We start from the raw sequence: 22,242 nt of genomic DNA, 5'->3' as shown, positions 1-22,242 counted from the left end.
AGCAGGACTGGAAGTCTACTCAGGGTAATCTTATTTTGCTTAGAAACTTTCACATTTAGGTCAGATGCACTTAAATTCTGCTTTGCAAATACAACTCATCCATTTCACAGAGAAGCTCTAGGGCTCTGCATCTGGCCAAACACACTAATTTAAGGAGGGAGACAGTATTAGTCTTTTCACCTTCTCCTTCACAACACCTGCTGACACAGTGTGGGAAAACAGTCACCTAAGCAAATCACTAGTTTCTTAATTTTTTTTTAATTATTGAGGCATGAGGATACTAACAAAGGAAGAAAAAAAAATCATTGCAATGTTGACCTAGTCAACAGAGACCGAGATAATTAAAAAAAATATGCTGATCTAAAACTGAAATGCCTTGTTAGATCCAAGCTTTTCTATCAAATTCAGTTTCCCAATCCTTTGGCATACTCTTCAGTATCTTCCACCATAAAGAGAAGAAATGAGAAAGGAAAAGGACAAGAAGGAATAAAAAGTGTTAATAGTGACATTAAAAAGGTTGGGCCTAAAATCTAGCTATCAAACTATGACATGAACACAAATATTACAATTAGTAAAACTTACTATCATCCATCTGGAGACTTGGAGGACAATAAAACTTTTTATGAGTAATTAAATTTGGTAATCCTCTGAAGAGACTCCGGCACAATTTACACTCAAAAATGGTGTCCACATCTTTTAACAAGATATGTTTAAGTTGTTTAGTTCCTGTAATAAAAGGAAATATTACACTTAAAGGAAGGTTTTCTGTTCATCTAACTCAAAGCAGCTCATGCAAGCAGAAACATTTTAAAACATGACAATTTCAATAGCATTTTATCTTGCATTTATGCTTTCATTGCACTGTTTATGATACACACAAAAAGTTTCACTATGAAAACAAGACTAGTCTGAAAAAAGTGTTTACACACATTACAGCTTATAGTGAAAGAGCAATGAGTTATTAACAGAACAGCACAGGTTGGAAGGAAACTTCTTTTGTTTGTTTTTTTATAAGCTCCCTTTAAATATTGAAGGGCTGCAATGAGGTCTCCCCAGAGCCTTCTCTTCTCCAGGCGGAACAGCCCCAGCTCTCTCAGCCTTTCTTTCTAGGAGAGGTGCTCCAGCCCTCTGATCATTTTAACAGCCCTCCTCTGGGCTCGCTCTAACAGCTCCACATCTGTCTTGTGCTGGGGGCCCCAGACTTGGATGCAGCACTCCAAGTGGGGACTCACAAAGGCAGAGCAGAGGGGGCAATCACCTCCCTCCACCTGCCAGATATTCCTCCATTGATGCAGCCCAGGACACAGTTGGCCTTCTGGACAGCAAGTGCACACTGCTGGCTCATGTTGAGCTTTTCATCCACCAGAACCCCCAAGTCCTTCTCTGCAGGGTTGCTCTTAATGAGTTCTTCTCCCAGTCTGTGCTCATGTCTGGGATTGCCCCGACCCAGGTGCCGCACCTTGCACTTAAGATTTGTTGAACCTCACCAGGTTCACATGGGCCCACTTCTCAAGCTTGTCCAGGTCCGTCTGGATGGCATCCCTTCCTTCTGGTGTATGACTGCACCACTCAGCTTGGTGTCATCTGCAAACTTACTGAGGATGCACTCAATCCCATTTGTCTAAGTCATTGATGAAGATATTAAACAGCACCAGTCCCAAGACAGACACCTGAGGGACACCACTTATCACTGTCCTCTACCTGAGCACTGAGCCATTGACCACCACTCTCTGGGTGTGACCTTCAAGCCAATTCCTTATCCGCTGAATGGTCTACCCATCAAATCCATCTGTCTTCAATTTAGAGACTAGGATGTCACGTGGGACCATGTCAAAGGCCTTACAGAAGTCCAGGTAGATGACATCGGTTGGTCCTCTCTTGTCAATTGATGCAGTCTCTCCATCATAGAAGGCCAGCAGATTGGTCAAGCACGATTTGCCCTTGGTGAAGCCATGCTGCCTGTCTCGGATCACCTCCTGTTCTGTGTGCCTTGACACTGCTTCCAGGACAAACTTTTTTTCATGATCTTGCCAGACACAGAGGGGAGGCTCACCAGTCTGTAGTACCCTGGGTCCTCCTTTCTACCCTTTTTAAAAATGGGAGTGATGTTTCCCTTTTTCCAGTCACTGGGGGCTTCACTCGACTGCCAGGGCTTTGCAAATAGGATGGAGAGAGGCTTGGCTACTACACCAGCCTGTTCCCTCAGGACCCTGGGATGCGTATCACCAGGCGCCATACACTTGTAGCTGTTCAGTTTCATCAGGTGGTCTCAAACCTGCTCTTCATTTACAGTTGGAGGGACTTTGCTCCCCCAGCCCTCATCTACAGGTTTAAGGAAACAAGAGACATGGGAAGCCTGACTGGCGGTGAAGACTGAAGAAAAAAAGTTGTTGAGTACCTCAGCCTTCTCCATGCCTGTTGTTACCGTTTTTTAAGACCCAAACCAAAGCTAACATTAAAAAGGATTCCATACCAAGGTACCTGGTTGCTGCAATACATTTGCCTAACAGCAAAGGACAAGCAACTGAAGCATTTAAACAGGTCTGCAGTGTTTTTTCTTTAAGCTTGTCCAACAATGTTAAGAAAGCAAGATACCTACAGCTATTTCACTTTTTTTTTTTTAAAAGCACTAAGGCAAAAAATGACAGAGCATACAATTAGACTCAGAGAGCAACTAACAGGTCAACATCAATGTTACTACATCTGTGCACCTGACCCAAGTTCAAAGTGATTGAGCTTATGCAAGAAAATAGAACTGGAGACATATTTTCAGCCTGCTGAAAGGAAAATACAAGTAATTTAAGTCAGAAACTTTTCTGTTAAAACACAACTAATTTGACAGAATGTGCAGTTTTCTCACACTTGTATATTCCAAAAAGAACCTGCAAGAGTAAGAAGGGCTGGAATTTGAGAACGCCAACAATGCTAGACCAATCTTTAAACTCCAAACTTTTTAATTGTTTAAGTTACACTTCAAGACCAGATTTCACATCTTGCTAAAATTATGTACGTAATGCCTACAATTAGCAAAGGATTGATAAATGATGAATACTTGCCCGTGCCGAACCAGAAGGAAACACTAGCTAAACAAATTCAGCTAATTTCTCCAATTTGATATTTTTCTTATAAAGGAATAAATCAAAATTAATCTAAATTAGTCAAACAAGCAAAACCATAATGAAACTGGGCAAAGAATGAATATCTCAGACAACTACGAAACAGCAAAAATGACATCAAGATATTCTTCCAGCCCAAACAGAAGTTCAAATTTTCACTCATCAGAGGCACTGAAGAATTCCATTTAAAGATCAAACTTAGAATCACACTGCAGAATTATTTCTTAAACCAAACTTTTTGAGTAAACCTTACATAGACAGCTTTTTATTTCTAAGTCTAAAATAAAGTAAAAAAAATAAAATATTTTTTTTTTTTATAACTGAGTTTTGGCAAAGCACAATGACTTCTCTTCTTCAGCTACTTAAAACTAGGATCCAGACTTGACTATCTGAGGCTACCATCCAGTTTCTTGCCTTGGCTATGCCTTTCCCAGGCCACTGCCTAAGACTGTTTTTTCCTCCCACGGGCTCTTTCCTGAAGTGTTACTAACATAATCTTCATCTGACCTGTATTTCTACAGACAACAGACTATTTATTGAAATACACCAAAGTTATGAATTGTAGAGTTCCCCAAACAGCACATTGGGTACTGAAATTTCACCCTCAAACAGCTAAATTTTGGCATTTTTAAGACAAACACTAATGAAAACCCAGCTGAACAAAACCAAATATACTCCACATAGATAAAATTCCAATGAATCACTAACTATAATTCAAATAAAAAGGCCTCCAACTTGGTGATAGCACACAAACTAATATTTGGCTTTTGCTGTTGATGTGTGCCCTAGCCAAAAACATCCCTCTCAAGTGAAGAAAAAAAACCACCATCTAATTCACCACTATTTCCCACTTAAGGGGACACACAAGTCCCTCATTCTCTCTTCCCCTGCACTCTCTCATGTTATACTGACAGTTCAGTCTCTTCCATTCAGGACTGATTTTTTTTTTTTGTCTAATTCAAACCATTGGTTTTATGAATTACTGGATGAGATTTAAGGACTTATACTGGAGGTGTGAATGGATGACACGGTGGTGTCTCTGGTTTCAAACCTTCCTTATTTAACTGTGAAACTTTTCATAAGTAGCAGTAAAAATATTAATTGCTCTTTATGAATTAAACAGTAGACCATTACTGACTTTTCGAAACAGAAAATAAATTAAAACATCCACTGGTTTCATTGATGCACCAGGCAGAGAAAAAGCAAGCATATCCTCATTCTTCACTAACTGCAGGTTGCAGCAACAAGCAGTCAATTTTCTGCCAGCATATGCTGCCTCCAGCTTTTTTAAGCCTTCTCCACTTTGTAGCTGCAGCTAATTGGGCTAAGTGATACTTTGTCAAATCCTGTTAATATTTGTAAATGTAGATGCTAGAAATAACACCATTGTCAAAAGAAACTGTTACAGCACAGTCATAACAAATACTTCTCTGGCAGAAATACCCAAGCTTACGCCTTTAGCAAGCAATTTAACTTTTCAGAAAAATCTCACCAGTCCACTTCCTTCTACAAGAACATTCAATTCTATTACAGAGTTACAGAATTCTGTATTAGAATGTTGTTTGTTATGTTTTATTGTGTTTGAATCATTATTAGAAAATAGCTACTAATTCATTTGTTATTCTTAATGTTCTGAATGACAGAAGAAGCCTTCTGCTAAAACTGGATTAAATGGAGAACACTCCAGCTTTCATACCTATTTCTTTAAGTTTACAACAGGTATCAAAAGCGTTTCTTAACATAATGAAATGTTGCTTGTTCAAAACTAACTAGAAAAATCTGCTCCAGGTCCTTTTGCCTTCTGTCCAACTTCCCCTGGTGCAGATGACTGAAGAGAGCAAGGTAAGCCGTCAATTTAACACATGTCAGTGAGGACAACCTAGAAGCAGCCCACGGACAGATTACTTGTGATTAGCTTGTGCTATCTCCAATAAAGAGTCCATTAATCTGCCTCAAGTGAAAGAAGCCTGCCACACATATTTGAGGCTTTAGGTGAATCTCATTTAAACACACATAAAAATGGTTACTAATGATGACTCACATCCAGTTTTCCTTCTTCTATTAAGTTTCTAAATGCAAGTGGAGAACAAACTGAATATTGTGCCATTCTACAGGACTCAGCTCATATGCAACCCATTACATATCATCAATGACTTACATATGAAACATTTACTTATACATATATATAATGATCTGTTGCTTTATACTTATATATATTAATAACTGCTATGTTCTTGTACTAAGGGTTGTAAAAATAAAATGTGTGTTTTGCCACATCAGAAGCGTAGAACCAGCCGGGAAATATTGCAGGTTTCAATCACCTTTGGCATGCTCATCCAAACACTTGTTATTCTTAGGTTCACTGCTATGATTTGCAACTCCAGAAAAGAGTCAATGAACACCTTAAAAGTATGATGATACAGCAGTATTAAAAAGTTCAAGGCAAACACCAAATTTTCTCAGCCTCTCAAGAGTTTCACTATAAACAAATCAATAATAGCAGTTGGAGGGATGACACCAAACAAGTCATTTTTTAAAAAATATTTTTGAAAGGTAAATATACTGCAGGAGCTGTATCGTGACTACTTTATATGAGAACCCTTATGAAACAGAACAGCACCTAATGCCAAAAACTTACAAATATTTTGCAACCATGCAGAAACACAGGTGTTGGTGGCTCTTTTGTTTTAATACATATTAAATACACATAACCCTCACAACAAGGTAATAAATGTTTTCAGAGTCAAGAACGGTTTCATACCTGATCGAAAACATTCGATGATTTGTTGAATACCGGATTTTGACGTTTGCAGAGGCTGCTGTAACAATGGAGGATCACCAGGTTCCAACATATGCACTGAAATACATAAAGGATAAGCTGTTAGAGAAAACTGAGATGATTTTTTATTAGGTTACATATTTTCTGTGCATACAGTAAACTTGATAAAAAGAAGGCCAAAACTACAGTACAAGTTGTCTTGCTCAAAAATTCTCATCAACACTGAATCAAAAAATATCGCAGCGTGAATTTTCCAGCCATGGTACCTTTTGACAACACACTGTCATTTTGATTATTTAAAGAAAATGTGCATTCAAAGCTATGTGAATCAAACAAAAACAACTATACAAAACCATAATGACTCATAAGAAATTTCGATCAACTAAGGCAATTCCCCAGAACAGCCTACTTGACTCCCATCATTTAAACCAAAACAACAAAACAAATGTACAAAAAAGCTTTACCAAATACCATATTTCTTCAGAATGCCCTATGTGATTCCTGTGTTGTCAATACGTACCTAAGTACTGAATTCACATCCGTTCAGCAATGACCAGAACAAGGCATAAGCATATCTAAGTAGCAGCTATTATAATTACAGCTGTTATAATACTTTTAACAACAACAACAAAAAAGTTCAAGAAATACTTCTGGTTCAAGCAAACTGCTGAACTAACATCTTACTTCTGAAGTTTCATTCCATCCTGCAGTCTTCATAAAATCTATTACAACTAAAACTGATCTAAAACTCTTTACTGATCAGGATGATGATTATTATTCTGATACACAGTGTTTATGCATGTGGAAATTAACAGCATTCCATTGGTGCATATGCATAAGACAACTAAGCTTTGCTCAGAGAGAAAACCAAATCTACATGAACAAGAGCACCTACTTAAGCGTATGTGTGCAAAATCACTAGTTAGGTCTTTGTCATTTCATAAATCGGTTGCCCACTTGGTAGGACATTTAGCTCCATTATAAGGTCTCAATTTTCTAAATAAGGTACTGAGCATGTCTAAGAAATTTGTTTTTAATGAAGAGCAATAGAGACACAGTTTAAAACTATTTAGGTTTATTAATTGCAAATAGATTAAACATTTTAACAGAAAAGTTATGCCTTTCAATGTGAAGTTATAAATAAATTCAAGCTGGAAAGAGCATCAGAAAGAAAAGAATGATAAAATGAACACTCCATGCAACTCTCATGACCCCATTATATACTATAATATACAAACATGTAACAACCATTACAAATCAGCTCATCGTTTAGGAATCTCTAACACAATAACATTCTACTAGCTTATTCCATATTCTTCAAACTAGTGTACTTTGGGTTGTATACTGCCTCTAGTATGCACGTGCAACACCCACTGACATCAAGAGGAGTGACATATATGAAGCATACGTAACACATCACTATTATTTGTAAGGCAAGAATAGTATTTTACCCTTTATAAAGCATTAAAGCAACTCAAAACCTCAAAATCTTAAACACAAAGAAGTGTTTCTACAAGCTGAATAATACCTGCTTTTAAATCAAAGTTGCCATGCTCAGGCTTTCAACAATTAATTCCAAAACCTGATGCCTTTCTTTTTGAAACACAAATGAAAGCATCCAAATTATAAGCTCTACAATAAGTCAACAAGGAAGGAACCACATTTCCTTCTGTGCTTCCAATTATAACAGCAGGCATAACAATTAGAAAAAGAAGCCTACCAAATTAACTGAAACTTCAGAGCACTCAAAGTACTTTCCACTGACAGCATCCTCTGTGTCATAGAGCAGTGGATGCGTACAGTTGTTTTAGGACTTTTAGGGTTTGTGTTTTGTTGTGTTTTTTTTGTTTGTTTGTTTGTTTTGGTAGACACTTAAGAAGCAGACCCCAAGTTCATCAGAGCTCACCCGGGGAGACTCAAAGTAAAGATACACTCAATGAATTCAAGAGACTGTCAAAAATGTCTTTTATAATAATAGCTTGAAATGGCATGCTTTTTGGAAACACAAATGTTGTATTTCTTGCCTTCCTGTGCTCACTGTACGCAGTGCCCATTTGAGGGCTTGAGCACTTTGACAAGCCCTGCAGGAACTGAGAAGTGATCTTTGTTCGATACGTCAACGTGACAGCGGGAGAACACATAAACATTCCCAAACAGAACCCAAAGCTTTTGATACCCCAGAACTTCCCCTAACGGTGCGCACCCGTCGCATCCCCTCAGTTTCTCGGGCTTTCTCGCCCTACCTGGCTCACAGCACCCATGGTGATGGTGGTCAGTCTGGCAGCACTTGTCCCTCAGAGGCATTTTCCGCGGGCACCACCTACTTCCCTTCTACATCCAGCAGCGCGGTCCTGCTAAAACAAGCAAACCGAGAGTCACCTCGGGAGAAAGAGAGGGCGAGAAAGCGGCTCCGCGGCGGGCCAGGAGCACCCTCGGCGGGGAGAGAAGGAGGGAGGGAGAGAGGGAGCGAAGCCGCCGCCTCGCAGCGCACCTCACGGCGCCCACGCTCCCGCTCCCCGGCCCGACCACGCGCGCCCGGCCGCGGCAGGTGACAGCGGGAGGCGGGCAGGGAGCGGCGGGCGGCAGCGCCTACCTCCGAGCCGCGCCGACGGCCGGGCCCCCCCGCCCCAAGCTCGGCTCCCCTCAGCCCCGTCCCGCCGCGGCGGCGGCCGCTGACCCCGGAGCCGGATGGGCACGGCGGAGGAAGTGACTGCGGCCGGGCGCCGCGGGGCCGCGCACTGCGCACGCGCCCGGGCCGCCGCTCCCCCGCGGCGAGCCGCACAGGTGCCGCCGGGCGGCCGTTGGGCGGCCGTTGGGCGGCCCCGGCGCTGCCCGCCGGTGGGGTGCTGAGGGGCGGCCCCGGGTGGCGTGTCTGCGCTCAGCCTGCTTTGTTACAGCTGTTGGTGTTCTGTTTGGTTGTTGGTTGGTTGGTTGGTTGAAGTTCTTCTGGTAAATTTTGCCGTGATGGGTATTCCCGTGAGGTGCGTTCCCAAATCCAGTCAGGGGACGTTGGTGTGGTGCACCGAGCGGGCAGGCACCCGCTGCCTCCACACGGCTCACAGAATCACAGAGTCATCCAGGTTGGAAGAGACCTCCACCATCACCTAGTCCAACCTCTGACCAAACACTAAAAGTCCTCCACTAAACCATATCACTGAGCTCCACATCTAAACATCAAGGTGTCTGCCACTGCTCTGCTGGCAGCAGCTCGGCGGGGTGGGAGGGTAACACTTGTTTGTTTTTTTCAAAGGAAAGGACATGAGTAAGTCTTCTTCCACTGCAGGACAAGTGTCCATCATTTAAGGAAAAGCTTTTGTAGGGAATACAAGAAGTAAACACATGTATGGGGAAAATGCTGAGTGATGGTACCAATCTGTTGTCAAGTTTCGGCTTGTGATTGAATCACTTCTTGATGGAGACAGGATTCAGGGTTTCAGACAAAGTTCAAAGTCAAACCTACTGTCCGTGTTACATCTTGCTCACCCTTTTTCAAATCAGATACGGGGAGTTTTTACCATCTGACCACCAATTCATAAACAATACAATCTCTTTAAAATACGGATATTTATTTCACCAGTAAGTCCTCTGTTTCCAAAGCAGCAGGAGGCAGAACTGAAACCCATAAAGTCCATTTGGGTTTTGATTAATGAACTTGATGCATCTTAAGTATCAGAGAACTGTTCAGTCCAGAATCATGTGGCACAGCAGCAGAAATCAATTGAAACCGTTAAGTTAGGCATCCAAACACCGGTCTCTGCATCTATCCAGAAGTGCTCTTATCTTGATGAGCGTAGCTACATCCTGAGCTCGGCTGCGTTTCAGACACAGACAGGAAAAGGCTTAGCTCCACCCAGACATGTAGCTGGCTGCGCTCAGTGCCTACATGTGGTTACAACCACATGCAGAGCTCGTGGGAAACAAAGTGCCAGGAACACAGCTGCCAACTCCTTTTTGAGCAACAGCCCACTGACTGTAGCACTTTCCCAAGTAGTGAACTTGGAGAATTAATGTTCCCTGCCTCCCAGATTTCAGGTTCAGATATAAGTTTCAAAGGCAGATATCAGGTTCAAAGTAAGATCATATTCCAATCCTGCTGATGCCGCTGTGTTGTTACAAATGTTGACATAGGAGGAACAGCAGCTTGACTTTGTATCTTGGTCGTTCACCATGAATGGATTCAAAGCACTAGCACAACTACCAATATCATTTTTACTGAGTGATCCAAAAAATTATGAGAGACAAAAGCAAACTGCAAAGCATAAGCTCAGCAATAGATGTTCAGAAAACTTTGTTTGCATTGGCAGTGACTGAAGAAGTTACAATGCCTTTTGTGAATGAGTGCCACCAGCTAGCACAAAGAGAAGTAAACACAGTCATTGTTCATCTATTGGTAAACTCACAGTGAAAAGAACTGGAATAAAGGTCTGCTAACCTTTACTGATTTCTTATAATCCTAGCCATTATTTGTCACAGGGAGATGTTTTACACTATACCAAAACAGTCATTAAAAATTCTCCTGCTTCATTAAAGTCTTAGCTAGGCATGGTGTCCTCAAAGGTGAGCTATCCAGTAGTGGTTCCTCCACTCATTCCTTGAACTTCACTGATTAAATCTGATAAAATTGCCCCGGTGCCAGCTCCTTTATGGGGGCAATGCTGAAAGATTTAAAGAGTGAGATGAATCCAATGCTGGTGAACCACTTCATGGAATCAAGTGCTGGAGAGAAGAATGCCTGCCCAAATCAGTGGTAATGGCATTCCTCAATTCAGTACCCTAGTGAGGCATTTTTTAGCATGTCATCATCCTTGATGTTGATAGTGAGCTAAGGTCCAGCTCACTATTTGACGTTTTACTGTAACAGTCGTCTCTCAAATATTGAGTTATGTTGATATCAGCTTATAAACATCATCTTCTAAGTACAGGGATTAAAGACAATGGACAAAGCAAAAGCACATAAGTGCTACTTCTACTAATTCTTTAACTACAATTCATTCCTCTTTAGTTTCAAAACATCCTTTCTCCCACATCACAGGCACAATTTTAGATATTGTGCTAGAGAACCCGAATTTCTTCAGCGTCTCTTTATGTAGTATGCTCCAGACCCTAGAACCATCTTGACTGCCTTCCTCTGGCTACTCTTCAGCTTGCAAGAATCTCTCCCACAGTTAGGAGCCCAAACTGGACACGACATTCCAGATGTGGTCTCACAAATGCTAAGTAGAGGAGAATAACCCTTCCCCTTCACCTTGATGACAACCCTGTCCTCCAGCACACCAGCAACTCCCCAAGTTTCACGTTATCCACACGCTTGCTAAAATGCATTCCAACTCATCACCCAGATCACCAAGTACGTTACACAGAATAAGCCCCAATATTGCGCCTTGAGGAACACCACCCGGACAGTTTTTCCATTCCAACTGGGTAGTCCTGGGTGTGGTTGTAGGGATGCTATGAGAGTCCATGTGGAAACCCTAACTAAAATCAAGGTAAATGACAGTCTCTGCTTTTCCATCATCATAAAAGACAATGAGATTGGTAAGGTAAAATACGCTCTTCTGTCTTCCCCTGGCCCAGTTTTAGTAATTCCAGTTAAATAAAGGTTAGCTACTCTACTATACACGTATAGTAGGTTCAGGAGGAGGAGGTTGTGTATTTTTGGAGGGTGACTAACTAACAGCTGAAATCTCATTCTATCTTAAATGCATATTCATAACTTTTGCATTCCAATCTTAAGGAAGATCAGAAAAATGGGCAGTGTTGAAAGCATGTATGAATCGCTGTATCTAAGCTGACCTTATAATTTGTTTCTGGGTGGAAGACCCTCATTTATATCTTCTTGTGTGTAATCCATCATATATTTCATAATATAACCAATTAGTGATGTTGGCAAGCAAATGCACCCAAACTTTGACCAGTCATGTGCAAAGTGCCTGTTACAGATAACCAGCACAGATCAGGAAGATGCTTGCAGAGAGGAGCCCCTTCAGCCAGTGGCCGGACATTGTGTGTGAGAATTTCTGATCCAGGTGTAAAGCTCATTTAACAACACTCTGCTGCAGTTGTTCATGCAGCAGGATAAGCTGGGAATCAGATTTGAGTTTCTCTGTTTAAGTGAAGAACAAGCAGATGATGTTTCCTAACTTTGAAAAATGCAACATTCAGCCATTAAATTTGAGAGAATATTGAAACCTATAAATAAGTTATAAAAAAGCTTATTGAATAAAAATAAGTCAGGGGGTTCTTTGCAAAAACTGGTAAATTTTCTTTTTGACTTACACAATTAAGGAAAGGTTCAATGAAATTAAAAGAAGGGCGTTTTTAAAGCAATAAGAATTATTCACACAGCTTGTAGAACTGGCTACCAAAAGAAATCACCGTGACAAGAATTCAGGAAGGTTCGAAGGTGGGCATCTATGTGAATTACAGTAATATTTAGTTTTAATATTAAATCAATAATAAGGTTTGTCCAGCTGAAAAGTATTTTGGCACTAAATTATTACAAACCCTTTCCTTTTTAAAACTGGAACAAATACCTATGCATACAAAAAATCTCTGAGACTTAAGAGTTTCACTATTATTTGTGACGCTGAACAAAAAGATCATGCTAATTGCTAACTAATTACTGCTAATTATTAATAACTGCCTATATATAGGCTAAGAATCCACTGCAGTCAGAGGTGGGGCTTGACACACCTGCTTTTCACCTAGCTAACATGGATGCTGCTATGAGATAAACGTCCACGATACAGCAGCACTGTAGGTTTTAGTAGATCTGTGTAAATCTGCCCAGGACACTGTACACTTAGACAGCTAAGCCACAGTGCAGTCCAGTTTGCTATTTGCAATTTTGCTCTGATGTTTTTATGCTCTCAGACAAAAAAAAAACACCTTTAAAAAAAAAAAAAATTAATATGGCAAGCATACTAAAAGAAAGAATTACATCCTGCATAGGCTGTGTTACTGCCTTCCCCTTTCACAGCACTCCAGGTGGCTGCTGCTATATTGTGCTCTCTAGGTTTGCCCACTTTTGCTTTTCAAAAAGAAAAAAAAGGGGAGCGAGGGAAGGGTCCATTCCCTAAGGACAGGGTCTCAGGTAATGAAGGCCTTAACATTCCATTATGAGTGCTATCATTTCTATTGAATATTCCTCTCTCCCTCTTAACATTTCTACTAACCAAATATGAAATTCAGATCACTCTTCTGACTTGCCAGGTGCATTCATAAGTCCTGAAAATTCCTACCAGTTATTCTCAAGTAATTCTGTATGTGTTTCTTGCCTGTGAACCAGCAGTTTCATTTGGACCACTGTAGTCTCAAAGGAAGCACCTGTCTTTCATGAATTCATCTGCTTATTCCTGAAAGTACTGATAAACATTTAGCATCTGAAACAGCCAGTGGCAATAATTTCCACTATATCAAGCACTTGCAGAATTCTTTGTGTGTTCAATATGCTTCCTGATAAATTGATTCCCTACTACTTCCTGTAGGAATTCCTGCAGAAATTAATGAATTATTATTAATTTTAAAAAGGATCAGTTTAGAAACAGATATTCAACATACCAACATATTCAACATTTCTCCGTAGCACTTAAGATGTTGTTCTATCCCAGCTCAGTTGCCTGTTATGCAGACTGGGAGTCCTCGTTAACTTAACCTTCCTGTGCACTAAAGCTGTTTCACCATGTTTTGGCTACCATTGTCTGTGGTTTTAGTGGTTCTGTTATATCATTCATAAGGGGGAATCATTACAAATGTGTGTGGTATCCAATGAACATTAATAGTTCACAGCCAAACCACATACAGTGTTAAAAAGTGCAGGGTGCTCTTCGATGTAACGAAGAGAAGGATGAAAATCCTCCTGATTCGTTTCATGCAAATTCTAGGCATAAAATACATTATAGGTGAGTTTTTGAGTTTAGCTTTTGTCTTCTGGGTAATGATCTCAACATAACCAGCAGACTTAAACAGCATCTGTTTGTTCATTGCACTTTAGATTATATGGAACTGGTGACGTGTTTAGAAACGAGTTCTGTTACAGCTTGATGATCAAATTCTTTTTAAATTGTTTCGCTGTTGTGCTTAATGGCTTTGAGAAATCCAAAATTCAGAGAAATTTCTCTCAGCAAGAGAAAAGAGTTTCACACTGGATTGTGTTTCCAAGGTGTATAATGACATTCTAGCAAGGGAGGTATTTTTTGGTAGAGAATATTGAAGTGTTATGTCGAATAGTTTTAATGGTAGGGTTAGTGTCCACTGAGAGGTTTTGTTCTGCCAAAGGGCTGGTAGTAACACCTGCTGAGATGCCTTGCCATCTATTTATACGTCCAAGAGCTGTTAAGATTTGATTAGCAAAACTTTTGCTCATACCCTCTGACCAATGGCTCTTTCTCTGAATTTGGGTGCATTTTGGATGAAGCTCCTAACTTCACAATAGCTCTCCCTAGAAAAAGTAGTTCTAAGCTGGAGCGAACTAATGCTGTGACACTGCTCTGAGCAGAGTTCAGTTTGGCAATGATGAAGGTAGAGTTCATAAATGCCAAAGGATCTCCCATGTCATGTGAGCTAATCAAACGGTGTCACAAATCACAGTCATACTATATTTTACTGCATATACAGATATTCCAGCATTCCTTAATACACTGCTCTTAGGTTATATTTCTGATTTGATGTGGCCACATGTAGTGTTCGCACTGATAGCATCCTGTGATGAACAATGCATTCATAAACTCCAGATTAAACAAAATTTAGATATACAAGTCTGAGAGCAATTCAGACTGTTTCAGGCACATTAAGGCTCCTTTGTTAGTGTCTGCATCCAAGATGGCCAGATGGGTAGAACATTCACCAAGGCAGCAGAAGACCTTGATTTCTAAATCCTAAACTACAAATTGAGACCCCTTTTGTTAAGCACAAGGCACAGTTCAATCAGGAATGCAAGAGCTGGGGGACTAAAAAGAGATTAACAAAGACAGCCTGATTCTATTGAGAATGCGATTAACTTGGGGAAGGGGAAAACAATGCTGAGTCCTGCTTGCTGTTCCCAGAGCTGTTTGTTTATTTATATCCAATGATGCTTAAATGGGAAATGCATAAACAAGTCTTTAGAGCACAGACATGTTGACTTTCAGATAAAGGTGGGATCACTTAGACAACTCTTTTTTTGTTGGGTCAGTCAGTATGAAAAAGTACATTAAGAGTTTTCTATACACTACAAATGAAGCAAGATGTGAACTAATTCTCCCCATGCTATTTGCTAGCCCAATACAACTTGCTTACAATATTCACAGTTTTAGAATGCTTATATTTATATGCCTCACATTTCTGGTGAAAACTTAAAATTAAATTCATTTATATTTGCATCAAATCTACAGTTGCATAACTAAAGTTTACATGATCCTTATACCTTAGACTTGATAGTATCTTATGGAAAATCCCTGGTCCAGAATAATTCCGAATCTTCTGAATCTAATAATCCAGAATAATTCCGAATCTTCCGTATCTAATTCTGAGTCAATATGTGCTCCAGTCCAACAAGTAGCTACATCTTCATGCTCTGTTCCCCAATTAGCACAACACTTCATTACCCTTTGGGGATGAAAATAAACTTCTATATCTATTATCTTACCCCTAATTCATTTATTTACAAAGTTACTACAACTCATAATTAACTAGACCTGTCGTGGGATCTAATTTCCTTTTATTCTTTCCAGTGCACTGATATAAAATTTAGCAAATGGAACGATTTGCAATGCATCTGTCCCCTAGGAGAGCCTCATTGTCATCTGATCACAGATTTCACCTCTTCTGTGTTTTCCCTTTGCACCCTACAACTTAGATTCTTGGTTGCAGAGTGATCCAACTTCACATGGAGGCATGAAAAAAAAAATCCACTCTAGAAATATTTAGCTTCTGATTACATCTCTTTCCTGGAAAGCATGCACAGGTGATTCAGTCTCCAGCAAGGATGCATGGGGATTGGAATCCAGATTTCCAATTTCATTGCTGCACCTTTTTCTAATAACAGTTTCTGGTAGAAGAGTTAGGTAACATACAGAGTAAATACTTCAAAAAAAAAAAAAAATCTGTACAGCTGGAAATAACAGAAGAGAAAAGCTTTGGTAAATTTCAGGTAACAAGAAGAAGCCCTTGAAGACATTCTGAATCATCAGATCAGTGTGGCCAGTAACCCTCTGACATGAGGAATAAGGAAAAGATGCCTAACTACTTTGAAGATGTAGCTTAGGTAGTTTATGAATGGGACTTGGGCACATGTTCCATAGGGAACTTAACTCAGCTCTCCAAGACGTTCCAGTGTTCTCATTTCCTTCTCATGGATCGCTAGCAGGTGCAGCATGATTTTCAAATTAAAGATAATTTGTTTTACATATTTTTCTTTATGAAAGGCATCATTCTGTGTAAATAGTCTTCTTAATTTTTTGTTCCCTTTTAGTTTACTGTTACTTAGCTAGGGAAAAAAAAATGCGCTTCTCACAGTAGTGATATACTATCTAACCAAAAAAAAAAAATCTCATCAAATATACTAGGAAACATGAAAAACTTGCTTACAGTACTATGAAATGAATTTGCATCTTCTTACCACATTCAGTTTTCATCCAGTCCAGTGATTTTTTTCCCTGCACAGTCTTCCTATAGAATGAACATAAAGTTAGTTTAATTCATGTTCTCATCCTTGATTAATCTGATTAATACAAAATACAAACAGATATGCAACACTTTGAGATGCATAATTCCAGAAATCATTTAATTGAGAATTATATTTTAAGGGTTTAATTATACTTATGATATGCATTAAGAAATGGAGGAAAAGTAATCTGAATAAGCAATTTGATGCAGAATGCAGACCTTGTCTAGCGTGCTGACTCACAAGTTGATTATGTCCTGTACCACATAGTGTATATAAAACTATCCATACCCATGAACCTTGTGAGGTTTGCAATCAGTATAAAGCAGTAACAGCTGTTTCTTTCTTCTGCAGGCAATGGCAAAAGATACAGACAACTGAAGACAGAAGAAGGAGGAGGGAAGACAAGACAGAAGAATTCCTAATCCTTTCACAGAAAAGATAAAAAAGTATACTCCTTATCTCCAAACATGCTGGGGGGGAAGGTATTGGACAAAACTGGATGTGGGAGTATTGTATCTCTGTGTGTGCACAGACATTAGGTGTGTATATACATGTGCAGACCTATGGATACAATGTGGGAAGGGGAGGGAAGCAAGGGGAGGTAATTTAGAGAAACAGGAAAGTACAAGAGACATATTTGGGAAGCATTTTGAAGAAGTAAGAATGAGAGAGATTCATGAGAAGAGAAGAGAAAGAAATTGGAAAATTACAGAAAAAAATCAAATGAAAGAAGGTAATTGGGTGCAGTAACTTAAAATTATGCAAGCAAGACACAGCAAGAAGCATAACTGAAAAGGGTAAGAAGAGGTAATCAGAGCAAATCCAGAAATAATAAGATTATTTCTACTCAAAAGGAAAAACCTACTTTCATGAGCTTATTTATGAAGTGTCTGTGTCTATAAGTAAATTAAGTCACATATTGCAAGACAATAGCAAGCTTTTAAATTTCATTAGGGAAATTCTGATTTCATTAGCAAATTGGCAAGATATTACTCAACATCAAGGAACAAATACAAGTACTTCAAGATGTTTGAGGGCAAATCATGAAACCATGGAATTAAGAAGAAAAAAAAAAAAAAAAAAAGCTGAATTTCAGAAGCAATAATGTCAAAAATCCTAAGAACAAGAAGTTGTAGAAATCCAGTTTATAAAGTAGCTAATACAACTTAAATAATCAGCATAAAAATAGTTTCATAGAAAGACAGACTACAAGTGATAAATTACATGATGGCATGAGAGGAAAATGAAACAGTACATTGTCTAATGAATACCAGTAAGTAACAGGTAGCAGATGAGATACTCTACATGTGTCTACACGAGAGCAAGCTTTAATAGAGTCCTCTCTTTTGGATGCAAGTTTAACAGTATCCTTAATGCATATACTACATATCCACCTAAATGAACTGCTCTGCCCTCAGTAGGAGACTCTGCCTGGTTCCATTCAGCTTGCAGGAATGTTGTAACACTGAGACCTTGAGTACTCTCAAAATTGGCTGCAATGTTCCAAAAGGTCCCAAAGCAATTGCAAGCTTCACAATGACAGAATGTACAACTGAGTGAATCTTTCTTCCAGAAGAAGTGAAGCTAGAACTACAGAAGGAAAAAAAAAAAAAAAAAAAAAAAGAGAGAGATGAAATTCATTCAAATAGACAGTTGATTGCCACTACATTAAAGTTAAATACATTTTGCATTTGCACTGCAATTTAGATATGCCTCTTGGATAGTAGTACATGGCATGTCTAATTTGTACTGGAAGTCTAAAATAAAGGACACTTCAGTTAAAATAAAGTCAATGTCAATAAACAAAAGGTGCAAAATGAGAGATATAAAGCACAACACAAATCTGAACAAAAGAGACCATACAGTAAATGTAACAGAAAAGACTGACACAAGGCTGTTTCTAGTTCAGTGTCCAAAATCCCTAAATGCTTAAGAGAGACATACACTAAAAACTCAGGCACCAGAAGGTTTAGAAGTGGTGACAAAAGTAGTATTCAGCAATAAGAGAAGCAGGCAGTTAAGTCAAGCAACATCATTTCAGCAACCTCCATTCAGGTTGGAAATAAATACAGAGCAGTGACAAATAGCTTCAAGGAATCAAACCTCAATCAGAAAATGAATCCTTATAATGAGCAGGGCTCACATACTCAGATGCTCTGGGTCTCTTAAGCATTTTGTCAGTACCTGTGTGGCTTGCCAGGCTAATGGAATTTAACTGAAATGTGACTGGCAGAGGATATTTTGGCAGAGGATATTTTTGTCCATGACTCTTGTCAACTCATTATCCCACAACTTTTCCTAATTTTATAATGTGTTAAAGAAAAGGGTTGTGTGAAAATCAACATATTATTCATTCATCAGTTGAGCACATTCTTTGGATACTTTCTCAGAAATAATTTAGGATGTGACATTTAATTGGCCACTGAAAATATATCATCCAAGCACCATGCCAGCCACCTCCCAGGTGATTTAATCCTGTCATTTGCTTCATTTATAATACATCCTCTCAACCTCGTTGCACAGTTAATAGATCATTTTGTATTAAGCAGTATAGATACTAGAAAATAGTTCTGCAAAAAATATTAATTTGGTCTTGTCACTAGTCAGGTAAATTTATTGTATCTCCCCATTTTTATGGTAAGGAGTATAGGCTGGCTCCCAGGCAGCTACTGTATTCAGTTAGTTAGGTGCAAAGGAACAAGTGATAGCCCACAGAGGATTGCAGTAGCTGTGGGCTATTAAATAGCAAAAGAGTAGTTAGATTGCATTAATTCAGCATTGATGTTATCTCATCCTGTATTCACAAACACTGGAACAAGGTAAACACATTATTTGTACTTAAAAAAGAAAAAACAGAAGCCAAGGCTTTAAAAAAGCTGTCAGCTTGCCTTCAGTCCCCCCAAATACTGAAGCAAGTAATGGAAGACAGTATTATTAAACATTTAGAAGATAAGGGGGATACATAAAGCCAATATATACTTGTCAAATACAAGTTGGGACAAGTCATGTAATTTCCTTCTTAATGATTAATAGGACTTGAGAAAAGAGAAGTGGAACCTAACAGGATTTCAGGAAGGCTTTTGATGTTTTCTTATGCGGTACCTTCATTCAAATGCAAGCTACAGTGACTGGAAAACTAGATGGAAAGAATTTTTCTGTGCTTTACAGTCAAAATAGAGAATTATTTGAAGACTTTATCCTGGTCCAATACCATAAAATATGTTCTCTCATAACTTGCTATATTACTTAAATTTGTAGATGATTTCAATTTGAAGGATCTGAAAGCACATGGAGGGCCAAAATGAGAGTTTTAAATGAGTTTGATGAATTGAAAGAATAGTCTACAAAAATAGGACATAGTTCAGTTTGGAAATGTGAAATTCTGCTCTGGTAAGAATAGACATTCTGTAGGTGGTAAGCATGCATTTATAGTTAAAAAACCATACAGGGTAATAAGTATAGATGGTACCAGAGTCTACGCATACATGAATCTCTGTGAGTTATATTATAAATAGGAGAGTTCTAATATTGGAGCTATATTCTAACAGACTACCAGAATGGTGATACTTACCACAAAAAGCCAAATCAATTAGTGATGAAGAAAATGATAATAATGAAAGAATTCAGTTACTTGCTGTCATAAGATTAAGCTCCCCAACAATATAGAAGCAGGTGTTAATAGTCCATCTTGTGATTGCAAAGGTTATAGGCAAAAGGAGATTAGACTTCTTCAACAGTAACATTAAACTTTTGAAAAGAAAAGGAAAATTTAGAAGAAACAGTTTAAAAAAAAAATAATAAAAGAAAAAGGTTTACATTGGGAGGGAGGTTTTATACAATAGGTCATTGAATACCCTCAATTAAGAAGATATCAAAAGCATTTAAAAGCAAAACAACACAAGTGTTTTTAAACTATAAACAAAGAAAGTAAACTACAGAAATAACCTAAGAAACACACACACACACACAAAGTAATCATGTCCGAAAGATGAAAAAAACACAAGGAGAAGTTATATGATCTTAAATGTAAAATCACAGATAAGTCAAAAACCTCTATTTTGAAGAAGTCCTAGTTAAATGTTCAAAGCCTTTTTAACCACATCAGAAAGAAGCTGCTCACCAGACCATCAGTGGAACTGATCATTGATCACAAGCAGCTCTCAAGAAAGATAAACAATATGAGAAAAGGCTAAATTACTTCTTTGCATCTGTTTTCATTGAAGAGAAGGTCAGAATGGTTCTTAAAGCAATTATTCACAAGTGATGAGTCTGAGGAACTGTCTCAGTTTAAAGTATTAATAAAATAGACTTTATAACAAACCAATAAAAATTACTGTACTAAATTACAAGGACATGATATTAATCATCCCAGAACTGTGAAGCAATGCAAACATGAAATTACTGAGCAGTAATACTGTGGTATGTAACCTATGGTTTAAATCAGTCTCTAAGGCCAGAGGTCTGGACACTGACAAATGTGAGATCAAGCTTAAAACAGGCTCTAGGAGAAATACTGGGTATTACTGGCCCATCAACCTGATTTATACTTTCAATCAGTTTTCTTTCTGCATAATTAAATATTGTATTAGTGGACACATGGGTAAATATAATGTGCTGGCAAAGAGTCAGCAGAAGTTCTGTTTGAGAAGTCCAGCCTCACAAATCCATTAGATATCTCTGACAGACTTAATAAGACAAATGTCTTCTGATTGGTATGGTGTTTTTTCTTCATAGAGATTCATAACAAAGGCTCTTGAATAAGTTACTCTGACATACATAAGACACAAAACTAAGAATAAGGTTAAATAATCAGGTTTTACAATGAGAAGAAATTAGCAGTGGACACCTCCTTAGAATCTGAGGCAGAATTTTTGGTGTTTGATGCAGTGATAACCATATGGAAAAGGGGTGAATTGTGAAAGGACATGATTTTGAGGTGATAAAGTATTATGCAAGCTAGACAAATATAAAGCTGACTGAGAAGAAATCCAGAGAGATCTCAAAGTACTGAAAGACTTTTCAATAAAAACAACCAAATTAAATTTGACAAGTATAATACCATGCATGTAAGGTAAAAATACCCTAATTAGAGATACATAACAGGTGGTTCATACTGTGATATCCATTATCTTTCAGGAAGAAGTCTGGAACTACTAATGGTGAAAAAGCAAGAGATAAAAAGATTTGAAATTACAAGGAAAATGAAGAGAAAAATAATTCTCATTATGTTACTATATCAGCTTCTCTCAATCCTCCTTTTGAATGCTTGATACAGTTCTAGTTAGATATTTTCAAAAGAAATGATATAGAATAATAATATTAAAAAACTACAAAGAAGAGTCAGTTTTTCAGATGAACAACAGCTTCAGTACAATGGAGATGAAAACAGACCAAGACTTTCCAAGCTTAGAGAAGAGATGGTGGAGAAGGATGTGTGATAGGTATATAAAATTGTAAATGGTTTCAATAAGATGGTTCAATAGGGTCCCCTTATTAATTATTTCTAACCTCACAAAAGATATGTCAGACCCTTTATGAAATTATCAGGCAGCAAGTGAAACACAATAAATCTAACTATAATATGTAACTAAATTATAGACCTCGTTGCCACAGGGAAATAAATAAATAAATAAATAAATAAATAAGAGTACAAAAGAGTTCCAAAAGTGATGTATAAATAGTTGCACAGATGTCCATTTGTG

General features: G+C 38.4%; 1 protein-coding gene and 1 long non-coding RNA gene across 6 annotated transcripts in view; one reads left to right on the top strand and one right to left on the bottom strand.

Moving 5' to 3' along the window:
* The window catches only part of ZNF800 (zinc finger protein 800), a 14,867-nt gene extending 6,122 nt beyond the window's left edge, over positions 1–8,745 (bottom strand). The window contains exons 1-4 of one of the 5 annotated variants that reach the window (XM_027458213.3): positions 8,489–8,745; positions 8,139–8,249; positions 5,878–5,973; positions 583–726 (exon numbers count right to left, since the gene is read on the bottom strand). In XM_027458213.3, coding sequence (XP_027314014.1) covers positions 583–726; positions 5,878–5,973; positions 8,139–8,199 — 301 coding nt within the window. In that variant the 5' untranslated portion in view covers positions 8,200–8,249; positions 8,489–8,745. Of the gene's footprint in view, positions 1–582; positions 727–5,877; positions 5,974–8,138; positions 8,354–8,386; positions 8,430–8,488 lie in introns of those variants that run through there. The other 4 variants (XM_072033120.1, XM_072033142.1, XM_072033131.1 and 1 more) reach the window with 4 other exon arrangements.
* Positions 8,300–22,242, top strand: LOC140001528 (uncharacterized). Its single transcript, XR_011806800.1, has 3 exons — positions 8,300–8,443; positions 16,892–16,986; positions 21,677–22,242. It is a non-coding gene; the product is annotated as an uncharacterized lncRNA (long non-coding RNA).

Source organism: Anas platyrhynchos, chromosome 1 (assembly GCF_047663525.1).
Source record: "Anas platyrhynchos isolate ZD024472 breed Pekin duck chromosome 1, IASCAAS_PekinDuck_T2T, whole genome shotgun sequence".
Classification (NCBI taxonomy): domain Eukaryota; kingdom Metazoa; phylum Chordata; class Aves; order Anseriformes; family Anatidae; genus Anas; species Anas platyrhynchos.
This window is presented reverse-complemented; position numbering and strand designations above follow the sequence as displayed.